Here is a 16,420-nt window from a genome sequence, read left to right on the forward strand (position 1 = left end):
CACATTATTTCACTCTACATGTTAGTCTATCCAAACACAGATGATGTTGAAGTCTAGGACCAAGATTTTTCGGGCACATAGCACAATATTTATCCCCTTTGGTTGGAAACAGGGAGCCCACACCACATTTTACTTTGTGTGCTGCCGGTAAATTTCTCTCCACCATTTAAAGATACGCATGATGTTTAAAGGAAGACAAGAAGTGAACTCAGCACCAATTTATTGGAAAAAAAGCTATTTAAAATAAAGCAAAAATAATAATTTAGTGGCTACCATTATTTTAAATACAGTAAATGTTTGTATTCTGTTACATCAAAAAAAAAAAAAAAATCAGATTTTCTTTTTGATTCCAGCAATATATCCTTGAACCAGCTCAGTGTTGCAACATATATCGAAAAAACTTCTCCCTACAATATTTTAGTGTAGCAGAGTAGAATATGGACTACGCTAGTAACTATGTCAGTGACCCAAAATGTAGATTGCAGATTATAGAGCAGTACACCTCAATGTTGACATTTACAAGTTGGTGATATGAAATGCTTTCATATCACCTACCAGGAACCATGGTTGGTCCAAGGTCTGGTGTGATTGGTTGCTTCTGAAGAGTGTGATTTGATTGCCAGCCCTCCTCTCCGACACGTAGAAGTATTTTAAAATGAAGGAGATAACGGCATTAACCGATTATCACCTCGTTTCTGCTTAAAACTGCACTCCAGTCATCATCTAAAATGACCAATCACAGTAGGGCTTGTACTAACACTAGACCCTTTTCTCATAGTGCCAAAACCCTCCCCCAAGTCTAGAGCGAAAGATCAGAAGCCACCGTCCCAAGCAGAAATAAACTTCAGGAGGGCGGGGTTGTGCTGGTCACATATTCCTCCTCACTCACAGCAGCTTTTTTCCTTGCTCAAGGAGCAGTTTTCACTGAGTGCACATATAATACGCCCAAATGTATGTTTTACACGAAACTCGTTTTGGCACCTATCTGATGCCATAGAGAAGGGCCTTAGTCAGAGAGGTGACCAAGAACCCAATGGTCACTCTGTCAGAACTCCAGCATTCCTCTGTGGAGAGAGGTTCAGAAGGACAATCATCTCTCCAGCAATCCATCAATCAGGCCTGTATGGTAGAGTGGCCAGACAGAAACCACTCATCAGTAAAAGGCACATGGCAGCCCACTTGGAATTTGTCAAAAGGCATCTGAAGGACTGTCAGTCCACGAGAGACAAAACTCTCTGGTCTGATGAGACAAAGACTGAACTCTTTGGTGTGAATGCCAGGCTTCATGTTTGGAGGGAACCATGCACTGCTCATCAGCTAGACAATACCATTCCTACAGTGAAGCATGGTGGTGGCAGCATCATGCTGTGGGGATGTTTTTCAGTGGCAGGAACTGGGAGACTAGTCAGGTTTGATGGAAAGATGAATGCAGCAATGTACAGAGACATGAAATCCTGCTCCAGAGTGCCTGACCTCAGACTGGTGTGACAGTTCATCTTTCAGCAGGACAGTGACCCTATGCACACAGCCAAGATATCGAAGGAGTGGCTTCAAGACAACCGAATGTCCCTGAGTGGTCCAGCCAGAACCCAGACCTGAATCCGTTTGCTGAATAAGGACTGTTACTACAGCTTTAAGGACGGCTTTAAGGACGCTTGGCATGCCGCGCTCCGTGCCGCCATCGAGAGCCACAAACCACCGGATCATTTCTAAACGGATGGCTCTGTGGATCCGAGACCGTCGTGTACACTTTCTCTGATTATCACAAGAGCTGGACATCAGCCATTTTCCGGCAGATTTCACTTTTAACAAGAGATTTTGTCATGGAAAGCCGAGCGGAGGCTTCGCGCGTCACGACCGATTTGCTGATGGAGCGAGACAAAGGAACACCTCCGTTTTGGTCTCACAGGACAGCTTTGAGATGGCGTTCAGACAGCTGTCGGTGGTTTTTCCATTGAGTGATTATCCGAGAAATTGTGGATGTGCCTGGACATGCCAGAACACGTCCCGTGAGGCTTCATCAAGGCGTTGCTTTGCGCCATGCAGCACCGCCGCGACGTGCGGAATTCCTCCGCACATCTGTCTCAATGTGCCGAAAAAGTGCTGATGTCCACGTCTTTTCACAATTCCTGTGCTAGTCAGACGACGTCCCGGATAAAACACAGCGTCCAGTTTGGAAATGAACGGCACATTCCACTGTTACAGGAGTTTTTGTCATGAAAAGAGGAGCAGAGGCTTTGCGCGTCGCGGTGGTGCCGCATGGCGCATAGCAACGCCGTGATAAAGCCTCACGGGACATGTTCTGGCATGTCCAGGCACATCCACAATTTCTCGGATAATCACTCGATGGAAAAACCACCGACAACTGTCTGAACGCCATCTCAAAGCCATCCTGTGAGACCAAAACGGAGGTGTTCCTTTGTCTCGCTCCATCAGCAAATCGGTCGTGACGCGCGAAGCCTCCGCTCGGCTTTCCATGACAAAATCTCTTGTTAAAAGTGAAATCTGACGGAAAATGGTTGATGTCCAGCTCTTGTGATAACCAGAGAAAGTGCACATAATGGTCTCGGATCCACAGAGCCATCCGTTTAGAAATGATCCGGTGGTTTGTGGCTCTTGATGGCGGCACGGAGCGCGGCGTGCCGAGCGTCCTTAAAGCTGTCCTTAAAGCTGTAGTAACAGTCCTTATTCTCTGTGAAGCCCGTAAAATTTTCACCGAAAGCCAAATAAATTTTTCTAATGGTTTCCAGCTGCCAGTCTCTAACAGTTTCTGAAAAAAGTCTGATGGAAAAAAAGCTCAAATCATTCTGCCATTTCCTGACAATGAAAATCCGCCGAGGGGGTGGACCACTCCTCACTCAAAGCCTGCTCACAGGCGAATGACGCACGAGGGTTCAAGCTTGTCTGACGCAATCACACGTGATTCAAATCCATATGGTTTTTGAAAAAAATAATAAGGTCGGTTTCTTTTCTAATAGACCTTGTATTAAGAAGACTTGCAGCTCTTGCATGTTACTGTGTTGCATTCCAGACCTCGGACGTAAACTGCGAGCTCCTGTCAGAAGAAGAGAAGTCAGGTGGAGTGCGAAATCGGGAGACCTAGGTACCAATGAATGCCTGAGCCATCTCAGCCATTGTTGTAGCCTTCAACAGAACAGCTTTCAGCCACCAGATGGTGGTACCCACCACTATAAGGAGGTGTGTGAAACCCAGGGAGGAGGGTAGGGGGCTCATGAGGTCTACATTAACGTAATCAAATCAGATACAGGGAAGTGATCAAGGGGAGCTTTGGAGTGGCGGTCGATAATGGATCACTGACACTTGCCACATTAGTCCACTCAGTCTCAAACATCCTTCTTGAGCCCATGCCAGACAAACGTGGCTGCCACCAACTTTTGTGATGGTTTTCTTCCCGGGTGGGAAAGGCTGTGCACAGCCTCAAAAACATGCTGCTTCCATGTGACAAAGGGCCACAGATGTCCCATGGAGATGTCACAGAGCAACGTGGTATGGCGCACACCAAAAATGATGGCTGTCAGATGCCCATACCGTGACTAGCCGTGGAAAGGTTACGACTGCATCCATCTTAGATGGGAGTGGCACAGTCCCGTCCTTCGTGACACTGTGTCCCAGGAACTCGATGGCCAAACCAAACTGGCACTTAGCTGGGTTGATGATCAGCCCATGCAGGCTGATGTGTTCAAACAGTATCCACAGGTGGGACAGGTGTTCCATTTGGGAGGAAACGGCCACAAGGATGCCATCCAGGTATACAAACAGGAAAAGCAGGTCACGTAGCACAGACTCCATGAGGCACTGGAAGGACTGGGTGGCATTTTTAAGACCAAATGGAATTCTATAAAGTTCAGTCTAAAAGGGGTGATCACTGTTGTTTTGGGGACATCCAGCGGGTGGACAGGTACTTCGTGGTATCCACAGACAAAATCCAGCTTCAAGAAGATGACCGTACCTGCCACCTGCTGTTGGGCTTGGGAACTATGTGAGGGGGCGACACCAATGGAATGTTGGAGTGACAGATAATGCCAAAGTGTTCTATGCTGTCAAAATCAGCTTTGGCAATGACAAGCTTGGTTGGGTCGAGAAGGCTCGCCCAGGAGTACACAGGCGGGCCCATGATGGTTATATGGTGCGCTGCTTGGCAGCAGAGGATGAAAAGGTTGGCTATGTGAGTGCAGGAAATTCCCCAAGCATGTGGTGAAACATGTTAGCATGTGACAGTATGCTAGACAGTCTGATGGAGTCCACACCACTGAGGGTGCAGCTGTATGGAGAAAAGGTGGTGGTGTCAATCAAGTGCCCATTTTTGACATCCACCAGTAGTCCATAAGTGCACACAAAATCCATACCCAAGAGGAGGACAGCAACTTTAGTCATGATGAAGCCCCAGCTAAACCTCTGGCCACCAAAACATAAGTCCACATGTGGAGTGCCATAAGTGTGTATGGGACTGCCATTGGTGGCTGCAAGGTGGGGGTGGGGGGCAAGCCTGGAAGCAGGCAGAATGCTCTGTGCCCTGGTATCACACAGGAAATGACAGGTGGAGACACTGTCTTGATGAACAGTAGCCTGTTAGTGCGACCGACGTTCATGGCCACTAATGAGCGTCGGCCCTGATGTTTCCTTTGTCCACTGAAAGTGTAGGGTGAGTGGTAACATTTGGCTCTGGATTCAAATTTACCATGGCAGAAACAGAGGCCAGGCTCAGAATGCTACAGAGGTGAAATAGATGTCACTGCTGTGAATGTTGCACCACCTGGGAGCTGCGCAGGTGTGTGAAAGGTGTAGGCTGGGGCAGCCGTGACAGTGTGGGCAGTGATAAGTGCCACAGCAGCCATGTTGTGGTGTTGACCAGCCAGAAAAAAATTGTCTGCTTCCTCTGTCAGTATGCGGTAGTCAGTGATGGTGTTGTTAGCCAAAGCTGCAGGCACCCAAGGGGGTAGTTACCATAAGAAGAGATTGACAAAGAGAAAATCAGCCCTGTGCTCCACCAGGAGTTGTAACATTCTGTACATAAGCTCATAGGGTTTGCTGTCCCCTAGGTCATGCAAAGAAAAAATGCCTACTGGCCCTCTCAGCATCAGAAAGTTCAAATGTCTTTAAAAGGTGAGCCTTGAGAACTGCATATTTATCCACTGCAGGAGGATTTTCAGGAGACTAATCAGTCTTGTCGCTGTGGAACTGCTAAGGGCCGAGACAACATAATAGTAATTTGTGTTATCTGTGGCGATCTCCTGCAGTGCAAACTATATCTCTGTTTGAGCAAACAAAGCATAAGCTGACAACTCCCAAAACTCAGGAAGCTTCAAGGACACAGCAGTCATCTTCATGAGCACGTCGTAATATCCTTCAAAAACATTCAAAAGACAGACGTTGGGGTCACCAGTGTGGAAATTGTGATGGATGAAAAAAGGAGAGACAATTTCCCATTTTGACAATGCAACGGGACACGGGATTTATTTCTCCCTTGCTTCCCACAGCATACAGACTTTATAGAACAGCTTGGCCCTGCACATTAACTACACATGGGTTCTTACGGCAAAACATCAACTGGGCCAAGACACTTTGGTATGTGCTTCACCCATGTCAGCGTTTTGTCATATGCATAACAAGAACAACCATCACCCATTACCCATACAAGGGTTATATGGGAAAACAAAGGGGCCGAGACATTTTGAGATGTGCTTTGCACATCTCGGTGCGTTATCACATGCAATACAGAGAACACACACTGTAACCACAGATGATGACACCTGGTATGGTGAATTATGTCCACAATGTCCATTACGTGTTGTGTCTGCCACAAGCTACACTAAACAAAAAATAGAAAAGCAAAACTTTTGTTTATGCTCCCATTTTTCATGAGCTGAACTCAAAGATCTAAAAACATTTTCTATATACACAAAAGACCTATTTTTCTCAAATATTATTCACAAATCTATCTAAGGGTGATTCTTAGACTATGGGCACTTATTATGTCCTTTGATCATATTGTATGAAAAACAGAAAAAAGGGGAATTTTCACACTTTTATAGTTATCTTTACAATGAAAGTGTAAGACATTTGTTCTAGTAGTCTATGATGACTTTTTCACCTTTTTTCAGCATCATTATATGCAAATATTGCCATTTTGTGCTTGTCCCACACCCAGACTTTTGATCTTCAATGATAAAAATGAATGGTAAAGGAACATTTTTTCTAATATTTTAAAATATCTCTGAATAAAATATCAGTAAAATAATCAAAACATAACTGGGGTATTCAATGTCATACAACTGTTGTGATTTTTTTAAACAAAATGTAGTTGTCCCACACTATTGCCGTAATTTCCACCACAACACTGTAATGTCCCTTTAAACAGTTTGTATGAAAGATTGTTTGGGTAGTTTCTATGGCGATAAACAGTGACATCAGAGCACATGTATATAGCGCCAAATCACAACAAACAGTTGCCCCAAGGCGCTTTATATTGTAAGGCAATGGTGTGGTGGAAATTACATTTACAAGGCCAATAGTGCCTGTAGTTAAAGAATCACCCCTAAATCTGTGTTAGTGAGCACTTCTCCTTTGCAGAGATAATCCATTACACCAGACAGGTGTGATATATGAAGATGCTGATTAGACAGCATGATTATTGCACAGGTGTGCGTTAGGCTGGCCGTAATAAAGGCCACACTGAAATGTGCAATTTTGCTTCACTGGGGGGCAGAAAACCAGTCGGTATCTGGTGTGACCACCATTTGCCTCGCACAGTGCAATACATCTCCTTCACATAGATTTGATCAGCAGCCAGAAGCCGCAGAATGTGAGCATTTGCCCACTAAAATCGGTTATGACGATGAACTGCAGTCAGGCCGAGACCCTGATGAGGATGACGAGCATGCAGATGAGCTTCCCTGAGATGGTTTCTTACAGTTTGTGCAGAAATTCTTTTGTTCTGCAAACCGATTGTTGCAGTAACTGTCTGGGTGGCTGATCTCAGATAATGTTGGAGGTGAACATGCTGGATGTGGAGGTCCTGGGCTGGTGTGGTTACACATGGTCTGCGGTTGTAAGGCCGGTTGGATGTACTGCCAAATTCTCTGAAACGCCTATGGAGACGCCTTATGGTAGAGAAATGAACATTCAATTCACGGGCAACAGCTCTGGTGGACATTCCTGCAGTCAGCATGCCACTTGCACGCTCCCTCAAAACTTGCAAAATCTCTGGCATTGTGCTGTGTGATAAAACTGAACATTTCTGAGTGGCCTTTTATTGTAGCCAGCCTAAGACACACCTGTGTAATAATCAGCATCTTGATATGCCACACCTGTGAGGTGGGATGGATTTATCTTAGAAAAGAAGTGCTCACTAACACAGATTTAGATGGATTTGTCAACAATATTTGAGCAAAATTCTGTGTTTCAGCATTTCCCATGATGCCCCTGGTGGCCGCCTGCGCTTCCCAGAATGTACCGCGGTGCCAGCAGAGTGCCACTGTCTCACAACACATGTAAACTATGGCAAAGTGAGGATGTGGATGGCATTAATTTAGCAAGTTCACGGGCAATTATGATGATTATACGCTCTCCCAAGTTGAGACGGTTATCTAGAGGAGGTGTAATGGACTTCTGCTGTGCCCCGATGTTGTCTCATTGTCCAGACTTCACGAGATGTTCTTACACTGTGAGTGCTGAGATCCTGACACTAGAACTCTACTGAAACCGACCTCTCACATAAGTCACGGACCGCGAGACGGCGTGAGATCCACAACTGCGAAACACTGAATAGGTCTTTTGTGTATACAGAAAATGTTTTAGATCTTTGAGTCCAGCTCATGAAAAATGGGACCAAAAACAAAAGTGTTGCATATATTTTTTGTTCAGTGTATAAAATAAATGAAGGTTGTCATATTTTATTATCTGTGAATAAAAACCAAAAAGTGCAAAAGTGACAAAATTTCCATGAACCAACATATGACCACAGTGAGCCGGTGCTTGCCTTTTACATGACATTTTTCCAGCTTTTAAAAAGGAAACCATTTTCTACACTGGGCACACTTCCGATAATCCGATTGCAGATAATTATCGAAGATAATGTTTTCATTATCTGATTATCTTTTTAGATAACTTTAAAAACCATTATCGGACTAATTATCTTCCGATAAATTGTCATCCGATAACTTTTAGACCAATAACGTAGTAAACCAAGCTGAACAACGGCAAACATTTTAAAAATTTAAAATCAGTTGAGACCTATCTGTTAAAAGTTTCCTAAAAGATGTATAGTTCCACCCTCTGCAAAAAGAAGAGAGCTGCTTTCAGAAGAAACCACTCTATTCTCTGCAGACAAAGAAGAACTGATCACAAAAAAAAAAAACAAAAAAACATTTTCTTTAATACCATACTGATACACTGGCAATATCACCCAAGTCATCCAGAGGCATACATTTTAAACTTATGGTTCAAATTTTAACCAAACTAATTTTGGACAAGTTATTTAAATTACTGTCATGTCTGAAGTTTTATAAAGTGAAAATATCAGATATATGTTTTAGTTTTAAAGTAAAGTAAGTAAGTAAAGTGATAATTTTTAAGGTTTTGTGAGCACATCCTGTGCCCAGCAGTGCATTATGGGTAGGACAGGGTAATCTCAGTATGTTTACGACAGGACAAATGCATTTCAGATACTCTGTTTAGGCTCCATGGACAACAGCATTAAACTCTAGTGCCTAAAACTCTTGTGAATATATTCTCTGGGTTTATAGACATTATTGTATTTGCGTTTGTTAAATTCCACGCATCTTAAATGTAGCAGACACGGATGATCTGGAATTTTGTTTTGGCAAGTTTTCAAGGCCTCTACTGCCATCTACTGGCCAGTAGTGTTCATGCAGTATTCGTCCTAAGTACTAAGCGTCTGGGCACCAGTAGATGGCAGTGTTCTACTTATTTTGACCCCGGTTATATCAGATGGTTGTCAAATCAACTTTTTGGCTTTGCAAATGGCTTTTTTTTTTTTTTTTTTTTACAAATTAAGTTTAAAAACAAAACAACAACAACAACAAAAAACATTTCAAGACAGCTCTGCGGTGTTTGCACATGCACAGTGCGAGCAGTTGGACACCTGTAGCTCTTCAGCAGCAGGATACAGAATAATATCAAACAGGTTTGATTTTCATTCAACCACACGATCGGCGATCAGGAGGTGGTCGTGAGATGTTGAACGCAGCTTGTTACTCCATGTACACTACACGATGCAGGATGCGCGATTAACCTGAAACTTGGTCCAAAAAAGTCTTGCACGAATGAAAAATCAAAACTCGCACAGTGTAAAGCCAACATTTATGTGTCAAGACAATATTGAGTGCACGTTTTACAACATCATAAAACGTGCGCATGGAACTAATAAAACGTGCACACATTCTCTCCACATGCAAAACATTTTCCGATGACACTTCCAGGGCTCCGTAAAAATGCCTGGTCTTACAAATAAAAAATGGTATATTTTACAAAAGCACATTTATCTGTAAACACCAACACACGACACACGTCACATTAACGTGTTGGTTTACATAATGAATGACTCAACCAATCAGTGTTTAGCAGAGGCACCTTTACCCAGAATCCTTTGCAATCTGTGTGTGTTTGTTACAAAACCTCAGAATTAGTGCATTATTCAACACTAAAAGAAATATGTTATATTTTAACTATGTACAAATTACAGAATTGACATTAATGGAGTTATTCTATCAGTATTCACACAAAACCATAAGTCAGTATGACTTTATTTTTCAAGACCTCCGCCTGACCGGAGCATTGTGATTGGTAGAGAGCTGGCCTTATGGCTGCTTTCAGGATGCTTCTGTGCTGTAGCTATGTAGCTTCCAGCAGGGGGCAGCATATTCAAACATAGAAGTACTGCCTCATTGTTTGGGTCTTTTGTTGCTTTTGATGCTTCTAAAAGTGATCGTGGTGTTAAAACTCAAATTCAGTTTGTTAGTAGTTGCAAATGAACCAGAGACAATACTGGAATTTCTCGGTCGCCATTAGGGGTCCGGTTCTCCGGGCGCCTAGTGGCGACTTCTGCTCCTACTGGCAATTAGGATGGGTTAAATACAGTAGACATATTTCATTGTGCAGGGAACATGTTCTTCTGTGCATATGACAATAAAATTCCTTTGAATCCTTATCTGTAACTTCCGATACATTTTTGGGTGGTTTATCTTTATCAAAGACAACTTTTCAGTTATCTGATTATCTGTTATCAAAGTAATTTTTTTGGTTATCTGTGCCCACCACTGCATATATCTGATACTATATAACAGCTGAGTGGATCCTTGTCATTTGATTGGTGCTTTGTATGTCAATGACATGGATTATTCATCCCATTTGTGTTACATTGCATTTATAGTGAAATTTGGTTCCATACATTCGGTACCATTGCACCCTGCACACACACACACACACACACACACACACACACACACACACACACACACACACACACACACACACACACACACACACACACACACACGTGCGCGCACGCACATGCAAAACACATACACTGCGCTGTCTGGAGGCTGTTAGCAGGAAGTTAGAATGAAAAGCTGGACTAATTCCTGACGTGAATTTTTTTGTTGCACTGAAGGATGTACATAGTAATTTTTTGGTAGTACACGCGCACACAAGTGCCGAACTGGTTGTGTGTGTGCACGCGCACAGGGGACAACGACTCTACCGAGACGATGATTTGATTGAGCTAACTGACGCTGCTGATTCTTGGCTGGACTGAGGAACTACACAAAGTTGTCTTTTTTTTATGGAAGTACGAAGTCAGTGCACAGCATCACTGGACTACACATTACAATTTGGACTTCAGCAGCAGTGGAACACCAAAATGGAAATCCCTTTTCTGTTGTTTATAAATTAATAAAATATCAAATGACAAGGATCTGTTTTAGCCGTTATATTATACAAATAATGAATGTTTATGAGTTCAATGAATATGAATATTTCATGAGGTGAAACTCGGCTTCGCCTCATTGAATGGTATGTTCCAGGTTTCACCTTACACTTTGGTGTACTACTGTGACGTGTAGTCCAGTGATTTTGTGCACTGACTTCGGACTTCCATAAAAAAAAGACGTGTAGTTCCTCAGTTCAGCCAAAAATCACATCAGCACTTCATGTGAACAGGTCTTCATGCATCCAGAGGGCTTACAGCGGAGTGGATTTTGTATGTGTGTGTGTAGCAGCATCAGTTAGCTCAATCAAATCACTGTGTCGTTGTCCCCACGCACGCATGCACACACACAACTGGCTCAGTCGACTGTGTATGTCCTCGAAAAAAAAAAATCACAGCTTTTCTTTTTCTTCATGCTAACAGCAACATGTGGTGGGCACCTGTGCAAGCACGTGTGGGCGTGCATGCATGTGCATGCATGAGCATGTATGGGCACTAACAACTAACCCACCATAATGCCCTACATTCTTTCAATGGAATGAATATTTAATTCGGTGAAACCTGGAACATACCATTCAACGAGGCGAAGCTGAGTTGAATGGTATGTTCCAGCTTTCACCTCATGAAATATTTGTACCATTGAACTCATAAACATTCATTATTTGTATACTGACCCACAGGCAAGGGATTTTAGTGTTTGACGTCGCAGCCATTTCACCACCTGGATAAATATGTTACTAGTCATGCAATAATCTATCTTTTCTCAAACCAAAACCTGCGCGCAAGAGCTCTCCAAATATTGCAATATGTACAACAATGCCTCCTTACAACATGTGTTTAGTATGAGGAGTGTGAGGCATTGCTGCAGAGTAGGTGGCCTATAAATAGCTGTAGCCCTGGGCCCTCAAAAGTCTTTGGCTAGCCATCACTTCAACACGCATATCTGTTATAAAAACACAAGTGCTCAAAATAACATTTATTTGTGGCATTTGTGCTAGCCATTATATTAGATTTGGCAGTATAGGGTAAGGGAGTCTAGATAATATGATTCCAACAATGTTAATCAGTAACTGTATATCCATGCAATGCATTGTGGGTAGGATTTGGGAATTACTGTGTACCATTTAGGCTTCAGTGTATCAAATTTCTTACTCCAAGGAAGATATTGTAGAACTGACAGCACAGTATCTCTAATAAAGGTAACTGGAAATTTATCAGTGAGTTCTTTTTTTTAATATGAGGCTGTGCGTGTGTGTAAAAGCAGTGTTCAGAATGATATCACTATAATAGCTCAGATGTAATCCATCACATTTCTAACCCTTTTAGAAGTGACAAAAGTGCTGCTGTAAAACAAGACACGGGACAGCCATCGGACTTTTCAAAGAACATGACTGTGAATACTCCAACTGTGATACCAAAGGGATCAACAACTCTTCTGTCAGCAATCTCAAGGAGCCAGTGCAAGTAGTGTAACCAGTTTGATGTTGATTGTAGATGAAAGACTTTCTTCTTTAAAATAGGTAGACTGTAGTGACGGAAATCACATAATGTAGATAACCAGAGGTTCACTATTTTAGAAAAAATACTATGTATTCTCTAGTGGCTGTACCATTTTAACACATCCAGCCAAATCTACTTCATTACAATCACTTGTCAAGTCTGCACAACTGCTATGGCGCGCCTCCGCTGTAGCGATTACCTCTGATGTAAAACACGCTCGTATAGAGAGTGCATTATGTTGCAGAAACGGGCAAGATTCTCATCGACAAAGATAACAAGCTTTGCAGTGATGATTCATCCCACCGGTCACAGGCACTTTCAGTGTAACAGATCCAGATGTACTGATGCTACAGCATCTTGTAAAGCAACATGGGGCAATGGCAACCGCTAGTGATAGTGACAAGAAGACAGAGAGATTTAATGTTGCAGAGAAAATGCAGTTCATGTAGGAGGCTGAGTGACACACAAAAAAGGCAACCAGCAATACAATTCTCCCAATAAAATATATGTGAGCCTTAAGACTGAGTGTAATCGCAGCTAAATGACGTCAGAGTGCACGTTCGAGAGTGATCTGCCTTACCGTGGCCCCCTCTGGTGAGAAAGGGCATCCGATTGATAGCAATAGGCACAGTGCCGTGCTTGTTGTGAAAATGGTGGACATGATGCGTGGTACTTAGACTAGAAGACACACGTGCTGTTCCAGTCTGGATCGGGAGCGCAGTGAGCAAGGCAAACCAGAAGGCTAGTCTCAAACAGTAACTTAGGCCCATGCCTCGGCTGCAGCCTGACCAGCTGATTTGATGTCCGTGCACAGGGGTGGCTGCAAGCAGGCTACCCATGTATGTTAAATCCACATGGGAACGAAACGCACTGCTTGGCCCAGCTTCAGCATCTGTCAGTTTAACCTGAAAACCAAAGGGCATCTCAGTGACAATCTGGGTCCATTTCATCCATAATCCCTTTGCTTGGCTCGAAAGGATGGCGGTGATGGAAAAATATCATCTGAGTTTGTGCTTAAAGGGGATTAAAAAAGGCTTCCAAGAAAGCTTTTTAACTACAATTACAAGAGATCTGGCTAGCCTTGCATATTTTCATTTAACATCTTGATGTTTGCAAAGAGAACCTGGTTCAACACCGTCCCAAAGCTCATCCTACCCTAAGTGAGGCAAGAACATTGAAAATATGGAAAAAGATGTGCATCCAAATAAAGGATGGAGATGAATCCATGCTTTTCAACTGTGATACTTAGGCATTAAAAAGTGTCAGTGCAGCGCTTCCTGTGACAAGAATTCTGATAAGACTCTCCATCGCCCACAGGTAGAGCCTGAGGGCAGCTGAGCCTGCCCACTAAGAAGAGTGCCCCTCCACTGCAGCACAAGACATGGCACGCTCTGTCAGAAAACTGGATCATTTCATTAAGGGAAAAAAGAAGAAGACAAAAATAGGCGCTGCTGAAGATGTGTCCATGAAGGGTGATACGGAAGCTGGTGCTTTTGTTCTTCGTTAACAGGAGATAGGTTGCACACGCAGAGATGGGGAGGGAGAGAGAGGGAGCAAGGGAGCAGTATCTGCAGCAGCGCGGTAAAGGAGAAAATCCACAAAATAAATATATAATTTCTCAGCAGCTCCTCGCTCGCTCCCTCACAGATGCAGCTAATCTGCCGAATGGCAGCCTCTGCTTATGGCAGGGATGCAGCAGGACGGAACGTTTCTGTTTCACATGAATCCTGCTCTCACGCTCCACCTGCACAGTCTCATGCAGTAAGACCACTGCTGCATTCCCCTTCTCCCTTTATCCTCTCCCGTTACCTTGTTGACTTCTCGCTTTGCCTCCGCTGACTGGCGATGGTCAGCGTGACAGCTGCGTAACGTCTTGCTCCAGAGGAGGCCAGGTGAGTCTCCTCAAATGAGACGGCTTTGATGGCGAAGAACCGAGATGTTGAAGATGCCTCGGACTGCTGCGGTGAAAATTATGCTAATTAAAAGCACTGTTGTGTAATGACGGATCCCGGAGGGGTACGATTCCGGGACAGGCAGGACCCCTGTGATAAAACAAACCCGGCTTGTAGTGGTGGGTCTAATGAACGTGAGATAAAAGAGCTCTTCTGTAGGCATGCTGTAGTGAGAGGCTCTGATCCAGCGAGGCACAGCATGCGCCTCTGTGTGTGCGTTTGTGTGTCTGAGAAAAAGAGTCTGTGAGCAAATGAGTGAGGAGGGGTGAGGAAGGGTGGGTGAGTGATGGCAGGAAGGGACTGAGAGTGAGAGAGAGAAAGAGAGAGAGACAGAGGGGAGAAGGGGAGGAAAGGGGGAAAAATAGTCAACCGCGGTGCAAGCACACAAGGAAATAGTGAAGCAAGAAAAAGGGCTGTGTGAATAAATATATGGTAGAAGCTTCACAGCTCGCTGGCTTGCAGGTTCTGGCACAATAACACGGTGGAATCATACTGCATAGGAGGAGCCTGAATTAGGTGAGCTGTCAGAATCAGCACACAGGCAGTGGTGCGGACAAGCTTTTAACCGAGCAACTCACGATCTTAAATAGGGAGAAAAAAGAAACACACATGTCCTGAGGAATAACTACAGCTCACAACATGAAGCCAGTAGTGGGCGGTATATCGTCAGAACTGCTATAACTTTTACCGAATCCGATATAGGCCCTGAGGCTCGTTGGTGTCCGTGCTTATCTGTGGATCCTGTAGCATGAAGGGGATGAGAGTCTACGACTCCTCCTGGACAGGACACCAGTCTGACGCAGGTTACTTCCCAAGCTAAAGTTGGTACCCATTTACAGCTGGGTGGACTGGGACAATGTTGATTAAGTGTCTTGTCCTGGGACACAGACAGGTAGCGCTCGTGGGATTCGAGTCCAGGTCGACTTCGAAAAACGACACAAAAATGTGAAGCAGTGACACGCACCCTGACCTTGTTACAGCGCATCGCCTCTGTTGCAAAATGGGTTTGAACTGTGACAAAATAAAGAACAAAACTGATGAATTCAGCATTTATAAACATCAAGAAATACAGATGTATTTCAGCACACATAACAAAAAGATGATGTGCTAAGCTAAGAGGCACCTGGCTTCTTCTGTGATGCCTTTTGTGGTATTATATTTGTTTCTGCCCCCTGTGGTGAACAAAAGGTGAGCAGACTTTCAGCAGCACAGTAGTAAAAAGATGAAGAAAGCAATTCAATTTATTTTCATTTATATAACGCCAAACCACAACAAAGTTGCCTCAAGGCGCTTCACACAAGTAAGGTCTAACCTTGCCAACCCCTGGAGCAAGCACACAGGCAACAGTGGTAAGGAAAAACTCCCTCTGATGATTTGAGGAAGAAACCTCAAGCAGACCAGACTCAAAGGGGTGACCCTCTGCTTGGGCCATGCTACCGACACGTTACAATGCAAGTATATAGGAAACTTTGGGAGTCCATGCTGGTGCACAGGACAGGAGGCTTGCAGAAGAAGACACCCACTCCCATCTCTGGATAGAGCTGCACGTCAAACAGACAGAAAAAAACAGAATCAGGCAACAGAAAGACAACAAATACAGTATCATTTGCCAACATTAAACAAGAAAACAGAAGAAATACTAAGGTGATCGCCGGCCACTACCCCTAAGCTTTACTAAAAGACCCAGACTTTAGATAAAGTTGAGGCTGCAACCTGCTCTCTTGACTAATAAAATGAATTTAAAAGGGTAAAAAGCATAGTAACATACGATGCCAGTATGCTAGTTATACGAAAAGGAAAATAAATGCTTCTTAAGTCTGGACTTGAAAGTCTCTGCAGAATCTGACTGTTTTATTGATGCAAGGAGATCATTCCACGGAACAGGCGTACGATAAGAGAAAGCTCTGTGACCCGCAGACTTTTTATTCACCCGAGGGTGAATCACAATTAGGGTGAAAGATGAAAGCTTAGGGTGAATAGGGTGAAAGCACAGTTTGGTATT

At 43.7% G+C, this 16,420-nt stretch overlaps 1 protein-coding gene across 10 annotated transcripts in view; it reads right to left on the minus strand.

Annotated features, from left to right (window-relative positions):
- The window catches only part of LOC117517424 (neurexin-2-like), a 643,324-nt gene that overhangs the window by 156,241 nt on the left and 470,663 nt on the right, over positions 1-16,420 (minus strand). Inside the window, exon 1 of one of the 10 annotated variants that reach the window (XM_034178439.1) lies at positions 13,047-15,092. The exons of the other annotated variants lie outside the window; for them this stretch is intronic. Coding sequence (XP_034034330.1) covers positions 13,047-13,416 — 370 coding nt within the window. The 5' untranslated portion in view covers positions 13,417-15,092. Of the gene's footprint in view, positions 1-13,046; positions 15,093-16,420 lie in introns of those variants that run through there. 10 annotated transcript variants of the gene reach the window in all.

This window comes from Thalassophryne amazonica, chromosome 9 (assembly GCF_902500255.1).
Source record: "Thalassophryne amazonica chromosome 9, fThaAma1.1, whole genome shotgun sequence".
NCBI lineage: Eukaryota > Metazoa > Chordata > Actinopteri > Batrachoidiformes > Batrachoididae > Thalassophryne > Thalassophryne amazonica.